Source organism: Phoca vitulina, unplaced genomic scaffold, assembly GCF_004348235.1.
Source record: "Phoca vitulina isolate PV1807 unplaced genomic scaffold, GSC_HSeal_1.0 scaffold2, whole genome shotgun sequence".
Classification (NCBI taxonomy): Eukaryota; Metazoa; Chordata; class Mammalia; order Carnivora; family Phocidae; genus Phoca; species Phoca vitulina.
Genome location: NW_022589705.1, coordinates 71,418,162 through 71,434,913, shown reverse-complemented (window position 1 = coordinate 71,434,913; position 16,752 = coordinate 71,418,162). Strand labels below are relative to the sequence as shown.

Genomic DNA, 16,752 nt, shown 5'->3' with positions numbered 1-16,752 from the left:
AGTACTTGTCCAAGGCCACACAGCTCAGATGCAGGGGCAGGATTTGAACCTTAAGAAGTCTGGCTATGTGGGCGCTCCGCTCACCTACCACACTCACCTACCACCTACCACACTAACTGCCTCTAAGTACCACCAGAGTACTGATGATGGGCCAAGGAGATGAGTCCACATTCTCCAATGGAACAGTGAGAGCCAGAACTCAGACCTTCTTCCAATAAGTCAGATCCATGATGCAAAAGGAGCTTCCAGGGTTTCGTGGCCTAGAAGAACTCCACCCTCCACGTGCCCTGCACTTGGAAACATCTCGTGTAGCTGTCACATTCCACAGCCATCCCCCAACTCCCTGTGCTCCACTTAGTGAGCCACTGTGTCCCCAGAGATGGGAAGACCTAGTCCTTGCCTCTGGGAAAATAGCATCAGGACCCTGTGTTGTGGCTAGTTTCCCTTTCAATACTGTATTGATTGATATTCAAGTGACTAGACGGGAATTGAGGTCGAGGAAGTACTCAATATTAATTTAACTGTGAATGACTATTACACAACATGCTGGATAAATGTGGTTGTGTTGTATTTTCAGTCATCATTTGTATTTCCTAATCCAGTGTAAATAAATAACACAGAGACAGAACTAGGAAAGTTCTTATTACTCTGGCCTAGTCATCCAGAGGAGGAGGCCTCCTTTCAAAAAGTTCTTGTAACCCTTAGCACGTCCGTTCCTCCAACCTCTTTCTCTCTGATCATGCCCTTTCTGCATATCTCTGCCCGGCTCCTTCTGCTTCCTAGGGGAGTTTGCTTCTACGTCTGCTGCAGTAGCTACACTGAGACATGTCTTCCCTCCCAATAAACCAAGTTACTCTCCTTGCTAAAAATTTGACACTGATTTTAAAAGAGTTGCCTTTATACAGATTTTTTTTGAAGGGTGAACATGTGAGATGTCCTCTTTCAAAAAGGAAGCTCAGTTGCCTTGTTAGTAGACACATGCAACAAGAATGCTTCATGAAGGAAGGTCCTTCAGGCCAATTGTCCTTCATAATTAAGAATAATAATTTACCTTTTTTTACCTATACACTTCCCCAAGGAAGTGTATTTAAGCTAAAAATATACTTGTATTTTGTTAATCTGGTGTGTGTTGTAACTAGCCTCATCTTCAACAGTAGGTAAACCAGGCCAAAGAACGTTTAGAAGCGGCCCGTGCCGGGGAGTGGGGAAGGTTAATGTTAACGGGTCTTAGCTACTCTGTAAAATAAAGTGACTTTATTACTTACCTCAGGAATGACATAATGTTACATAAACTATTTTTGGAGACTCCCTGTGCATAAGGAAAGGGTTTTTACTCCAACATTGAAGAGTATTAAAACCATTTCCCCATCAAGGGTTTGGGGTCATTTTACAAAGTCATTCATAATTGTCCTAAAGGAAACAGATCGAAAACCAGGTAACCTGTGTGTAGCAACATATTTTGGTCACGGGACTTGTCCCTTGGTCCCGGTTGTGACGCTTAACAGCCCAGGTGGCAGCTCTGTGCCCCAGTGACTTTCCTCACTAACTCCAGACACTTGCTTTCCTTTCTGTGCTCACAACTTTCCCTCACATTTTCAATTTCTTATGGACAAAAATATTACAGAGAGTATGTGTAACCTATAAACAAGTCACTTATCTCTCTCAGGATGAAATATTGTTTTTACTGCTAAACTGTCCATAAACTGGAAAGAGACTGATTTAATCTCTTTCTTCAGAGGTAGTTGGCCCTATTCCCAGCAATGCAGATAATTGAACTCTTGATACCAATTAGCAGGACCATTTCTTCTTACCATGTGGACAGCCGAAGTCTTGGGTTTTATCAAGTATCGCCTCCATCTTGGCCTTCAGATGCGACCCTACCGTCTGACCCCAGGGTCTGCCTTCTCCCCACCCTCCTCCGTGCGACTACAGCTTCCGCCGGAGCAGGTCCAGAAACACGAGTTACTAGTCCGGCCTTAGCTCCTTTTTCTTCTACCCAGTGTGGCCTGCCACCACCCAAAATCTCCCATGACGTTCAGACTCGGCTAAAGTTCCGCCTCCTCTCCAGATTGAGCACTCTTCCTAAATTCCTTCAGCACGTAATTCTCTGCTATAATTCTTGGAGATTTCAAAAGCCACATTCGCCATCCTGCTAGTTCCTTGACCTCTCCGTTCCTTCACCCTCTGCTCCTGTCTTCAACCCTCAGCCATCACTCCATGCTTAGATCCTAGTTCAGTTTTTTTTTTTAAATCCAAAAATGTAAAAATTGAGGAAGAAAACAGATTATGTCAGTGGTTTTCAAGCTTTCCCCGTTTCAGACAAAATCATATACAGAGTCCATTGTATGAATGAGAACAACCCAGAATCCAATGTATGAATGAGGAAACATAAGTGAAGCTATTGTGGTTAAAGTAGACAGAGTACCTAAAGCTCTACTCTCTTGACTTCCCCCACTGCAGAAAGAAACAAAAAGCAAAAACTCATTCCTGAGGCACCTCTAAAAACCACCCACGGGTGTCTGTGAAAACCCTGCCATTTACCTTTCTGCTTAGGGCTGTGGAGCCACAATTCTTTGTCACTCCATGCTAGTGTTTAGGGAAAGTGAGCCCCTCTGGAGGTCAAACCAATAAAATGATAGGTGCAAAGTGTTCACAAAACAAACTTACTTATAAGGATGATGATCAGTAGTCTGACAATTCCGAAGGCAGGAATCATTTCTCGAAAATTCTTGCAAAGAGATAAATAAAAATAATATAAGCTACCTATTGGCAAATGAACCCTCAACTGTACTCTCTTCATCTGAAGATGAAAGTTTGAGTGTCAGATATTTACAAAATAAAGCAATACTGTTGCAGCCCAGTTTTCAAATGTATTTGGGAAGTACAACGCTGTTGCACTTTAGAGAACAAAATCAATATTTAATTTCATGATATGAACTAGACATAATTGTATTTTTTTTTAAGATTTTATTTATTTATTTGAGAGAGAGAATGAGATAGAGAGAGCATGAGAGGGGGGAGGGTCAGAGGGAGAAGCAGACTCCCCGCTGAGCAGGGAGCCCGATGCGGGACTCGATCCCAGGACTCCAGGATCATGACCTGAGCCGAAGGCAGTTGCTTAACCAACTGAGCCACCCAGGCGCCCTAGACATAATTGTATTAGCAGGAAAAAATCTAAATATCAGTAATATGAAATCAATACTTAACATGTCATAGAGATAGATAGATGATAGATAGATAGATAGATAGATAGATAGATAGATAGATAGATAGATAGATGCTGTCAAACTAAGTCTGATGAAATATTTCTAAGGTTTTTTTGGTTAATATTCATTCAATACTTTATCCTCTTTCCAAACAGGAGTTAGTTAAAATTTGGGTATTAATTCTTTTAGATAATTTCAAAAAAATTTAAAATATTGGTTAAAAAAATAAAGTTTCATTTTAGCTTTGAAAAATCTCAGTCCGGGACACCTGACTGTCTCAGTCAGTTGGGTGTCCAACTCCTGATTTCAGCTCAGGCCATACATGATCTTGGGGTCGTGAGATCAAGCTCTGTGCTCAGCAGGGGAGTCTGCTTGAGATTCTCTCTCCCTCTGCCCCCCCCCCCCGTTCTTTCTCTCTCTCTCTCTCTCTCCAAAATAAATAAATAAATCTTTTAAAAAGAAAATCTCAGTCCAGCTTACAGTACCCTCCTGTATTACTAAAGAACTATTAAGTCAGGGGCACCTGAGTGGCTCAGTCGTGTCTGCCTTCAGCTCCGGTCATGATCTTGGGGTCCTGGGATAAAGCCACCCATTAGGCTCCCTGCTCAGTGGGGAGTCTGCTTCTCCCTCTCCCTCTGTCCCTCCCCCCAAGCTCATGTCCTCTCTCTCTCTATCTCTTTCTCTCTCTCAAATAAATAAATAGGGGGGCACCTGGGTGGCTCAATCGTTAAGCGTCTGCCTTCGGCTCATATCATGATCCCGGGGTCCTGGGGTCGAGCCCCGCATCGGGCTCCCTGCTCAGCGGGAAGCCTGCTTCTCCCTCTCCCACTCCCCCTGCTTGTGTTCCCTCTCTCGCTGTGTCTCTCTTTTTCAAATAAATAAATAAAATCTTTAAAAAAAATCAAATAAAATCTTCAAAAAAAAAAAAAACTGAGTCAGAAAGACATCTCCACTTTACTGAGTTAGTTCTCCCTTCCCTTTCAATTTATTAACTCTCTTCCCAAAGAGGAAAGACACTGAGATACCCATGTTTATTCTAAATCAATTATTTTTAAACTGTTGTGGTCGCAACCTACAGTAAGAAACAATTTACATAAAAATCCAATACACACATAAGTCAAACAGTATTACATGTGATACAGACTGAAACTTTTTAAATTTTTTTCTTTTTAATTTTTTTAAAATTTTTTATTACTTTAAGTAGGCTCCATGCCCAATATGGGGCTTGAACTCAAGACCCCAAGATTAAGAGTAGCATGCTCTGCCTACTGAGCCCGCCAGGTGCCCCTCTTTTTGTTTAATTTTTGGACACAATTCCTTAAACTGTGTTCACAACCACTAATGGGTTGCAATCCAAAGTTTGAAAAACATTTTTCTAAATAGCTTCTATTCTTGGAATAGTTTTGTAATTGCTTCATATTTTCCTCCTAGAATATTTTTAAGTTATACCTATATGGTTAAAGGGTTTAAGAACTAGTCAGAATTTAACACTGTTTTAAAAAGTGGTTGACATTCTTACATACTATATCATGGGCATATAAAATGGTATGCCAACTTTGGAGGGCTATTTGGCATTTATCTATGAAAATTTAAAGCCTTCACCCAGTAAATCCACTTCTAGGAATTTATCCTACCAACACACACACACAAATGCAAAAAGATAAATGTAAGAGAACATCTTTACAGCATTATCCACAAGTGTGAATAGATGAAGTCAGCCCAATTTTTTTTTCATTGAAGGATTAAATCAGGGAACAGCTATATAATGTGCTGTGGGGCACTTGAAGAGACTGAAATGGATTTCTGTGTAGTGATATGGGTAGATGGGGTCAAGATAACTCTATGTTAAGATGTAGAACAGTATAGGGACGCCTGGGTGGCTCAGTCGGTTAAGCGGCTGCCTTCAGCCTGGGTCATGATCCCAGGGTCCTGGGATCAAGTCCCACATCGGGCGCCTTGCTCAGCAGGGAGCCTGCTTTTCCCTCTCTCTCCCTCTGCTTGTGCTCACTCTGTCAAATAAATAAAATCTTAAAAAAAAAAAAAAAAAAGATGTAGAACAGTATCTTTAATAGCGGATCCATTTTTGTAGCCTTAATTTTGGCAGGATTTTGAATACATCTAGAAAAAGGTCTGAAAGGATGTATATCAAACTGTTAACAGATACTATATTTGAGATTTTGACTGTTTTTCAACTTAAAAAAAATTTTTTTGGTATTCATCACTTTTGAGATCAGGAAAAAAAATAAAGATAAAATATGAAAGGAAAATTCTGGTGCCCAGAAGGAAGATGAGTGCTCAGTAAATATGATGAAGATTCCCTGATCCAAATACCGGTTATTCTTTAAAAGAAAAAAAATCCATAGATTCCATTCCCAAAGTTCTTACCACCAGAACATTCATAAAATAGCCTCCCATCAGAGCATAGACTCCTCCTGAAGCACCCACAAGATATCTGAGTGGGTCAAAAATGGAGCTGGCAAGGGACCCTAAAGAAAGAAAACACAAAGGATCACACATAACTGTAAGAATTGTGAAAGATAAATCTTTCTAATCTAAGGCAGAAGTTGGAAAGTTTGGACCATTACCATATTAACAAGCAACAAGTTTATTTTGTTTGTCCCTTCCATACTGTAAAAATATAGCTATGTGAGCTAACTACCTCAATTTTTCTGAAACATTAAATGCTCAATATGAGGACAGTATAACAGGGACCAAAAGCACAAACTCTAGAGCCGAAATTACCAGCTGTGTGACTTGAGCAAGTTTCTTAACCTGTCTGTGCCCTAGTTTCCCTACATAAAGAGGATATTAATAGAACTTACCTCAATGCATTGTCAGGGGAAGTAAATGATTTGATATGTGCATCATGCATAGAACACTGCCTGACATGTGTTATGTACTTGTTAGCTATTGTTTCAAAATATTGCACACATTTAGCCAAAACTAACACAATACCTGAGACATTCCAACATCTTATTATCTAATGGCTGGCTTTCTCAGGGAGTAAATATGTGGCCTCAGAACCCTTCTCAACAAAGTATTCCATCAGATTCACCAAACAAGAGAAAACCTATTTTTCAACCCAATCTTAGATTGCGTGAACCAAAACAAGACTTTAAAACCACCTTATGCAAACTCTAAGATGTTCTCTCTCTACTGCTTTGTTGTACTACTTAGTTTTTTGCTTTTAAGGCTCTGTTTCATTCCTTAGGATACAACGTAATACTTGCTTTGTGCAAGAAAGACAAAGTGGCCTTAAGAATCTTACAAACAGATAGTAAACAATTATAAGATGCAGAACAGAACAACTACTATGATTTCTTTTTTTTTTTTTTTTTAAGATTTTATTTATTTATTTGACAGAGAGAGACACAGCGAGAGAGGGAACACAAGCAGGGGGAGTGGGAGAGGGAGAAGCAGGCTCCCCGCGGAGCAGGGAGCCCGATGCGGGGCTCGATCCCAGGACCCGGGATCATGACCTGAGCCGAAGGCAGACGCTTAACGACTGAGCCACCCAGGCGCCACCTACTATGATTTCTTAATGTAATGAATTTGCTATGGAAGCACTTAGGAAAAAATGATTTTTTTCAGCAGAGGTGGAAGCCTTTCTACTCTGAGAAGGAAGATATAGCATTTTGATTTAACTCTAAAATACCTTTAAGATTTGGAAGGAAAACAAAGGAGGAGAAAGTATTCAGGACTTAGGGAACTGGAAAAGCAAAGACATAGAAACAAAGGTATATGGATGACTAAAAATCAGTGAGTAGTCCAATAGGTTTAGGGGATGGTCCTCAAATGTCAACTTTCAGACTAGGGCTGGAGTGGTTGCCTTAATCATATGAGTAATTTATTTTTAAAACACAGATACAAATGTCCACTTCTGGCCATGATGAAATAACAAGGACAAGATTTTCTCTCCTGCTTGAAACAGCTAAAAGCACTAGACAAAATATATGAAACATTGATCTCCAAGATACTGGACATCAGATAACAAAGGACAGTGAACCCTAAGAGACAAGAAATAAATGAGGTGAGTTGTCTGATTGCCCAGCTTACTGCCTTGACAGAGATTACAGGTTACAATGAATGAAGGGGGAAACCAGGTAGATCTCAGTAAACTTTAAGTTGATGAGATAGCGTTTAAAGTCCAGATAGTCCTAGGCAGCTGTAGTTTGCAAGACAGTGCACCAGAGAGGAAGGAGCAGCACAGAAAGAACTCCAGAGAGGAGCACGTGAGGAAATTACCTAAGCCAAGGAAAGAACCACCAGAAAGGAGTAGAGGGAAGAGCAAGTAGCTTTGCTCACCCAGCACCAGAGAGGCTAAGTAACTTTCCAAACCAAAAAACTTCATAATTCATGGGGCATTGCATAAAGTACACAGAAGGGTCCTACACCAGTAGTGGGTATTAATTAGCACTAAACATGACTCAAAAACACAGTTTTGCCTAGCAAATTTTACCAGGAAGTTTCAAGCTACTTCCAAATAACTGTGTTCCAGAACAAATTTAAGGGATATTTATAGGAATACAATATCCACCATCCAAAGGTTAAATGCCTAGCATCCAAACAAAAATGGTCAGACACGAAAAGAAACAGGAAAATATGACCCATAATAAAAAGAAAAATCAATTAAAACTTCCCCAAACTGACACAAGTGTAAGTTTTAGCCAATAATGGCAATAAATACAACTATATACTATCTGTTCAAAATTAAGTAGAGACACACAAGATATAAAACACTCAAATTTCTAAAGATGAAAACTACAATGTCTAAGATGAAAAATACACTGGTTGAGTTTAATGGCACATTAGTGCAGAAGAAAAGATTAGTGAACATGAAGCCATGGCAGTAAAAGTATCGAACATGAAACACATAGAGAAGAATATTTTTTTTAAAATAAATACAGCAGGGGCGCCTGGGTGGCTCAGTCGGTTAAGCGGCTGCCTTCGGCTCAGGTCATGATCCCAGGGTGCTGGGATCGAGCCCCGCATCAGGCTCCCTACTCAGCAGGAAGCCTGCTTGTCCCTCTCCCACTCCCCCTACTTGTGTTCCCTCTCTTGCTCTCTCTCTCTCTCTCTAATGAATAAATAAATCTTTAAAAATAAATAAATAAATAAATACAGCAGGGGCACCTGGGTGGCTCAGTCGGTTAAGCTTCTGCCTTTGGCTCAGGTCATGATCCCAAGGTCCTGGAATCGAGTCCTGCATTGGGCTCCTTGCTCAGTGGGAAGCCTGCTTCTCCCTCTCCCTCTGCTGCTCCCCCTGCTTGTGCTCTCTCTGACAAATAAATAAATTTTATAAATAAATAAAGACAGTGGGGCGCCTGGGTGGCTCAGTCGGTTAAGCATCTGCCTTGGGCTCAGGTCATGATCCCAGGGTTCTGGGATTGAGCCCCACATTGGGCTCCATGCTCAACGGGGAGGCTGCTTCAAGATTCTCTCTCTCCCTCTACCCCTCCCTCGCTTGCTTATGCTCTGTCTCTAAAATAAATAAATAAATCTTTAATTAAAAAATGTTAAAGGAAATTCTCAGGCAGAAGGAAAAAATATCAGATGAAAATATGGAATTATACAAAGTAATGGAGGACACTGGAAGTGGTGATAACATGGGCAAGCCCACAAGATTTTGCCTTATTACTTAAATTCCAACAGAAGATAGGAATAAGCAGATAACTGTTTAACTACTAAAAATAATAAGTTAATTAAGTTGGAGGATAGACGGTCAATGTACAAAAAAATCAACTTTATTTCCATGTCATAGCAATGAAGAATTGGAAATAGAAAATTTTTAAATAGTACCATTTACAGCACATCAAAAATATGAAATACGGAGATAAATCTGACCCCCCTATACAAATGTGCAAGAGCTGACACTGAAAGCACAGTTCCTAAAATTTACAAGTATAAATTATACTTCATCAAAACTTTAAACCTTCTCTTCTTCAAAAGATACTATTAAGAGCATGAAAAGACAAGCAACAGACTAGGAGAAAATATTTGCAAGTCATATATCTGATAAAGGACTTAGAATATACATTATTATATTATAACAAAGAATATAATCCAATTTTTAAATGGGCAAGATTTAAGCAGATACTTTACCAAAGAAGATATGTGGATAGCAAACAAGCATATGAAAAGATATTCACCAGCATTAATTGTCAGGAAATGCAAATTAAAACCCAGTGAGAGGGGCACCTGGCTGACTCAGTCAGTGGAGCATGCAACTTTGGATCTCCAGGTTGTGAGTTTGAGCCCTGCGTTGGGTGTAGAGATTACTTAAAAATAAAATACTTATTTTTATTTTTTAATTTTTTAAATAGTTTCCACACCCAGCATGGAGCCCAACACGGGACTTGAACTCATGACCCTGAGATCAAGATCTGAGGTGAGATCAAGAGTCATTCCCTTAACCAACTGAGCCACCCAGGTGCCCCCCAAATTTATTTTTTTAAATATAAATTAAATAAATAAATAAATCCCAGTGAGATACCATCATACACCCAACAGACTAGCTAAAATTAAAGACTGAATGTGAAGGAGCTGGAACTCCTCGTGAAGGTGTAAAATGGAACTACAGGGGTGCCTGGGTGGCTCAGATGGTTGAGCGTCTGCCTTCGGCTCGGGTCATGGTACCGGAGTCCTGGGATCAACCCCCGCTTTGGGCTCCCTGCTCACTAGGGAGCCTACTTCTCCCTCTCCCTCTGCTCCCCTGCTCCTGCTCTCTCACTCTCCCTCTATCTCAAATAAATAAATAAAATCTTAAAAAAATAATAAAATAATAAAAATAAAATGGAACTACAGTTGACCTTTGAACAACACGGGTTTGAATTGCTCAGGTCCACCCTTACGTAAATTTTTTTTCACTAATACAATACAGTACCAAAAATGTATTTTATCTTCCCTATGATTTTCTTTAAGTTTTTTTTTTTTAGTAATCTCCATACCAAAGTGGGGCTCAAACTCATGACCCCAAGATCAAGAGTCACATGCTCTTCTGACTGAGCCAGCCAGATGCCCCCTTTATGGTTTTCTTAACAATTTTTTTCTCTAGCTTACTTTATTGTAAGAACCCAGTACGTAATAATGTATACAAAATATGCATTAATCAACTATGCTATTGGTAAGGCTTTGGGTCAACAGTAGGCTATTAGTAGTTAAGTTTTGGGAGAGTCAAACATTACATGTGGATTTTCAACTGTGTGAGCGGGATCAGTGCCCCTAACCCCCACGATGTTCAAGGGTGAACTGTACTTTGTACCATATAACCTAACAATTCCACTTACAGATATATATCCAAGAGATCAACAAAAAAACTTCTACACAAATATTCATAGCAGTGTTATTCATAATAGTCGAAAACTGAAAACAACCCAAATGTCCATTTATTGGTGAATGTGTAGAGAAAACGTACAGCCACACAATGGAATATTGTCTAATAAAAAGGAATGATGCACTGATATATGCTACAACATCAATGAACAATGAAAACATTACACTAAGTGAAAATACCAATCAGGAAAGACCTTATATTGTATGATTCCACTTGTATGAAATGTCCAGAATGGGCAAATCTAAAGAGACAGAAAGAAGATTACTGGTTGCCTAAGGCTGGGGAAGGGAGAATGGGGTGAAGAGTAAGGAGGGGTGCAGGGTTTCTTTGGGGGACAAAAATGTTGTAAAATTCAATTGTGATGATGGGTATATAATCCTGTGAATTAAGTTTAAAAAAAACATTGAATTAAATACTTAAATGAGTGAATTGTATGCTATATGACTTCTATCTCAGTAAAGCTATTTTAAAATGTTGGCAGTTTTCTTAAAAGTTAAACATACCCTCAGATAGGGTCTGGCCATTTCATTCCTAGGTATTTACCCAAGAAAGCTGAAAACATTTGATTACACAAATACTTACACACAAATGTTCATAGAAGCTTCATTTGCAATAGCCCCAAACTGGAAACCATCAACAAGGAGAATGGACAATTTGTGGTATATCTCCACAATGAAATACCACTTGGCAATAAAAAGGAGTCAACTATTGATACACATAATAACATGGATAAATCTCAAAATAATTATGCTGACTGACAGAAACCAGACAAAAATAGAATACATACTCTATGACTGCACTTATATAAAATTCTAGAAAATACAAATTAATCTATAATGGTCAGTAGTTGCCAGGGAAAGGACAGGGAGGGGCAGTAGAGAGCAGTTCTCAAGGATCACAAAGAAACTTTTTGGGGAGCCATGGATACATTTATTATCTTGATTGTGGTGATAGTCTCATGAGTGTATACACGTATCAAAATTACCATATTATACACCTTAAATATGTGCAGCTTATTATATGTCAATTATCCCTCACCAAACAGAAAACAGAACAAAACAAAAACAGATGCCAGGGCTGTATCCTCCGAGACTCTGAGTCAGTAGATCTGGGTGGGATCTGGATAGCTTTAGCTATGACAAGCTCTCCGGGTGATTGTGATGATCAGTCTGACTGGGGAACACTGGGTGGGATTGCAGACCAGCACTTCTGTCTTTAATGTGCATACAAATCACTTCTGGATTTGTTCAAATGCAGATTCTGATTAGTGGGTCTGGTGTGGGGCCCAATATTCTGCATTTTAATGAGCTCCCAGGTGATACCAATGCAGCTAATCCATGGACCACACTTTGCCAGGAGCAAAGGGCGGGGAAACTAAAGTTATTTGACATATTAAGCAATCTAGAAAAAAAGCAAAGCAAGAAAGCGGGCAAGAGGAAACTTTTAGAAGTGATGGACATGTTTATGACATAGATTGTAGTGAAGATTTCACAGGTGTATACTTATCTACAAACTCATCAAGTTGTATACGTTAATTATGTACAGATTTTGGTATGTCAATCATACATCAAAAAAGTTAATAAAAAAACATTTTACATCAAGCTCCCCTTAACCTCCTTATGTATAATTTCTTTTTTGAAAGGCAATGGGGCCACATAGTGGAGGGTAATGAGCAATCTTAGATGTTTTGACTTTCTTCTGGGCGCTGTCGGTGTTTTAGGAAGGATATAATATGATCTAATCTGTGCTTGAGGAAGGTGACCCAGGCAGCAGTGTGAAGACCAGAATAGCAAAGAGACACACACCTGCCAGGAAGCTATTGCAAAAATAGGCAGAGGATGTGAACAGGTTAATCACGTTCTCTCCTCTCTCTCCTCTGAAACTGGGGCAGGGCTGTTTCCACAGGTCGAAATCAAGCTGCGGGGGAAACCCGTGCAGATGCTAGAGCCAGGAAGAACCTCACCAGCCCAAAGGCTTCCAAGGGCAGGAAAAACAGGTGTGTGCAGGACCGGAAGTAGAAGGTGGAAAAACAGGTTCCACAAAAGTAGAGGGAAGCCGACTGGGGAGCTGTCACTGAGCATTGCCAAGTCTATCTCCTAAAGGCTTCCTACTCTCTGGCCCCACTGCTCGAGGAGGCTAGTAACATCATCAGTTAAAAAATTTTGAGCCCTGCAAAAGGTCGGATTGTGTCCCCCAAAAAGATGTGCTGATGTTCCAACCCCCAGTACCTCAAAATGTGATATTATGTGGGAATAGGATTGTTGCAGCTGTGATTAATTAAGATGAGGTCATATTGGAGTATAGTGGGCCCCTCAACCAATATGACCGTGTCCTTATAAGAGGAGACGGGGAATGTGAAAGGAGAACTCCACATGACGATGGACGTAGAGCTCGAAGGGCTGCACCTGCAAACCAAGGAATGACAAGGACTGACGGCCACCACCAGAAGCTAGGGAGAAGGGAGGAAGGATTCTCCCCCACAGGATCAGAGGCAGCATGGCCCTATTTTTTTTTAAAGATTTTATTTATTTATAAGATAGATCATGACCTGAGCGGAAATCAAGAGTCAGCAGCGTAACTGACTGAGCCACTCAGGTGCCCCTGATACAAAAAATGTTTAGCAAACCATGAAAAGACAAGGGAGAAATTTAAATGCATGTTACTAAGTGAAAGAAGCCAATCTGAAAAGGCTACATGCTATATGATTCCAACCATATGACATTCTGGAAAAGCTAAAACTATGGAGGCAGTGAAAGGATCAGGGGGTGGGGGTCAAAGTGGGGGTAAGGATGAATAGGTAGAACACAGAGGATTTTGCGGACAGTGAAAATACTCCATATGATACTCTGATGATGGATACATGTCATTACACATTTGCCCCAAACCATAGAATGTACAATGCCAAGAGTGAACTTCTTTATGGACTTTGGGTGATTATGATGTGCCAGTGGAGGATTCATCAGTTGTAACAAATACCCATCTGCAGGGGGATGTCGATAAATGGGTGGGAGCAGGGGGACGGTGCATGTGGGGGGGCGGGGGTTATGGGGAATCTCTGTGTCTTCCTCTCCATTTTTCTGTGAACCTAAAACTGCTCTAAAAAAATAAAGTCTTAAACTTAAAAAATCTTTCAATGAGCAGATTTATAAAATAAGCTTCATTACTTTTTGAAAATCCTCATTAAATATCATAACCCCGAAGTACAAATTAAATTCAGTTATTTTCTATAGAAATTTCCTCTTACTCACTGTCATAGCCAAAATGTAAAATTTTTTTTTTTTTTTAAAGATTTTATTTATTTGACAGAGACACAGTGAGAGAGGGAACACAAGCAGGGGGAGTGGGAGAGGGAAAGCAGGCTTCTGCTGAGCAGGAAGCCCGATGCAGGGCTCGATCCCAGGACCCTGGGATCATGACCTGAGCCGAAGGCAGATGCTTAATGACTGAGCCACCCAGGCGCCCCCCAAAATGTAAAATTTAAAAATGACATGTAGTTTCAAATGGGAGGATTACATTATTGACTCTGCGTACTCCAATTATGAAAAAAAATTGTGTTGTAATTTACCTGTTAATTCCCACCTTTCCTAGCATCAGTCATTTGTTTTTGCAAACTAATCAGAAAGTGTTATAAAATATGTTTAAACCCACTACAACTCTTAACTGAGAACTCTTCAAACTGATGAGGAAATTGTTTCCCGCATTTTAAGTGTGAATTTCTAAGACTTGTTGCATCATTCCCAGCAGCAAAATCACACAATGAGAGAACGATGTCCAATCATTAGTTTTTAAAATGCCCTTTCAGAGCGTAAGTATCTTTGGAAAAGCAGTTATGTTCTTTCTCCTTGTATGAAAAATGCTATTATGTCGTCAAAGGAACATATTTTGCGTTTGCTTTTTCAACAACATCTGTTCAGTAGCATCCTACTGAAAGCCATTTGTTACCACAGGGGAAAAAAAGTCAGCAAATTAGACACTCATCTCTTTGTAAAAGAAAAATGCATAGTCTTTAAAATGCACAAAAGATGAGAGGAATCTCACTGATTTCAAGACTTACAGTATAGCTACAGTGGTATTGAGGACATGGTATTGGTAGAGGGTAACACATCGGTCAGTGGAACAAACAGGAGAACCCAGAAATAATGCCTTACAAGTACAGCCGACTGATTTTTGACAAAGGTGCAAAAAAAAAAATTCAATGAAGGAAACAGTTTTTAATAGATTGTTGTGAAGTCACTGGGTTTCCAAAAAAACCCCAAAAGAACCTCAGTCTAAACCTCATACCTTACACAACAGTGAGCCAACTCAAAACAGATCACATATTCCAATGTAAAGCATAAAACTATAAAAGACAACGTAAGAGAAAATCTTCAGGACCTAGGGCTCAGTGAAGAGTTCTTAGACATCACCAAGAGCACGATTCATAAAGGAAAAAATGATAAATCAGACTTCATCAAAATTAAAAACTTTTGCTCCCCGTTAAAGACTCTATTAAAACAGTGTAGCAAATCTATTAAAACAGTGTAGCAAAGACAGCTACACATGGAGAAAAATATACCTGTCAACTACATATTCAGTAAAGGACTGGGATCTAGAATATGTAAAGAACTCTCAGAATTCAATGGTTTTAAAAAATCTAATTAGGAAAAAAAAGGAAAGAAATCTAATTAGGAAGTGGGCAAAAGACATGAGCAGGCATTTCACTAACGAGGTTATACACATCAAAAGGTGTTCACCATCATTAGCCATTTGAGTAAAGCAAATGAAGGCCATGATGAGAGATCACCGCACGCTTCTGAGCACAGCTGAAATAAGAAATGGCAACAACACGAATGCTGGTGAGGATGTGGAAAACGGAATCACTTCTACACTACTGGGTGGAATGTAAAAAGGAACAGCCATTCTGGAAAACATTTTGGCTGGTTCTTAAAAAACTCAATAGGCACTACCATACAACCTAAGAACTGTGCGCTTGGGCATTTATCCCAGAGAAATGAAACCTTCTGTTCACAAAACTCTGTACTTCTTTTCACAAAAACCTGTACACAAAGGTTTATAACAGCTTTATTTGTAATAGCCCCAAATGGGAGTGAAGGGTTAAACAAACGGTGGTCCATCCATAGCGTGGAATACTACTCAGCGATTAAAATGAATGAAGTACTGATACATGCAACAGCCTACACGGGTCTTCCAGGGAGTGATGCTATGTGAAGACAGCCAATCCCAAAGGCAATATACTATATGATTCCATTTATACAACATGCTTGAATTGAGAAAATTACAGAAATAGAGAACAGATTAGTGGTTGTCAGGGGCGAAGGAAGGTATGGGGGGTGGGAAAGAGGAGGGTATGGCTGTAAAAGTACAACGTGAGGAATCCTTGTTCTGCACCTTGACAGCCTCAAGGTGGATATCCTGGTGAGGTACTGCACTAGGATTCTGCAAGCTGTTACCATTGGGGGTAACTGGTTAAAGGATACATGGGACCCCCTAGGCATTGATTTCATACAACTGCAATGTAAAAAAGTTTAATTTAAAAAAAAAAAGGGGGTGCCTGGGTGGCTCAGTCGTTAAGCGTCTGCCTTCAGCTTAGGTCATGATCCCAGGGTCCTGGGATCGAGCCCCACATCGGGCTCCCTGCTCGGCGGGAAGCCTCCTTCTCCCTCTCCCACTGCCCCTGCTTGTGTTCCCTCTCTCGCTGTGCCTCTCTCTGTCAAATAAATAAATAAAATCTTTAAAAATAAAAAATAAAAAAATAAAAAATGTTTCCAATAAATAAGTAAATGGATGGATGGGAATTCTAATATTTTCTCCTCAGGCCAAAGCGGATCATCTTAAGGAACACCCAATTTCAGAGATCACTGCATATGTTGCTAGTCTCTACTGAGCCTTTGGGCCCCTATAGCTCTTCTCTACGTTCTCTTCAAGCTTTCTTTTTTTTTTTTTTAAGATTTTTTTTTTTTATTTATTTATTTGACAGAGAGAGACACAGCGAAAGAGGGAACACAAGCAGGGGGAGTGGGAGAGGGAGAAGCAGGCTCCCCGCCGAGCAGGGAGCCCGATGCGGGGCTCAATCCCAGGACCCTGAGATCATGACCTGAGCTGAAGACAGACGCTCAACGACTGAGCCACCCAGGCGCCCCTCAAGCTGTCTTTCTTAAAAGCAAATCTGCTCGGGCGCCTGGGTGGCTCAGTTGGTTAAGCGACTGCCTTCGG

The 16,752-nt window shown here is 40.1% G+C and overlaps 1 protein-coding gene across 1 annotated transcript in view; it reads right to left on the bottom strand.

Annotated features, from left to right (window-relative positions):
* RHBDL2 (rhomboid like 2) overlaps positions 1-16,752 on the bottom strand; it is a 48,751-nt gene that overhangs the window by 3,061 nt on the left and 28,938 nt on the right. Inside the window, exons 5-6 of the mRNA XM_032432683.1 lie at positions 5,592-5,692; positions 2,668-2,728 (exon numbers count right to left, since the gene is read on the bottom strand). Coding sequence (XP_032288574.1) covers positions 2,668-2,728; positions 5,592-5,692 — 162 coding nt within the window. The remainder of the gene's footprint in view (positions 1-2,667; positions 2,729-5,591; positions 5,693-16,752) is intronic.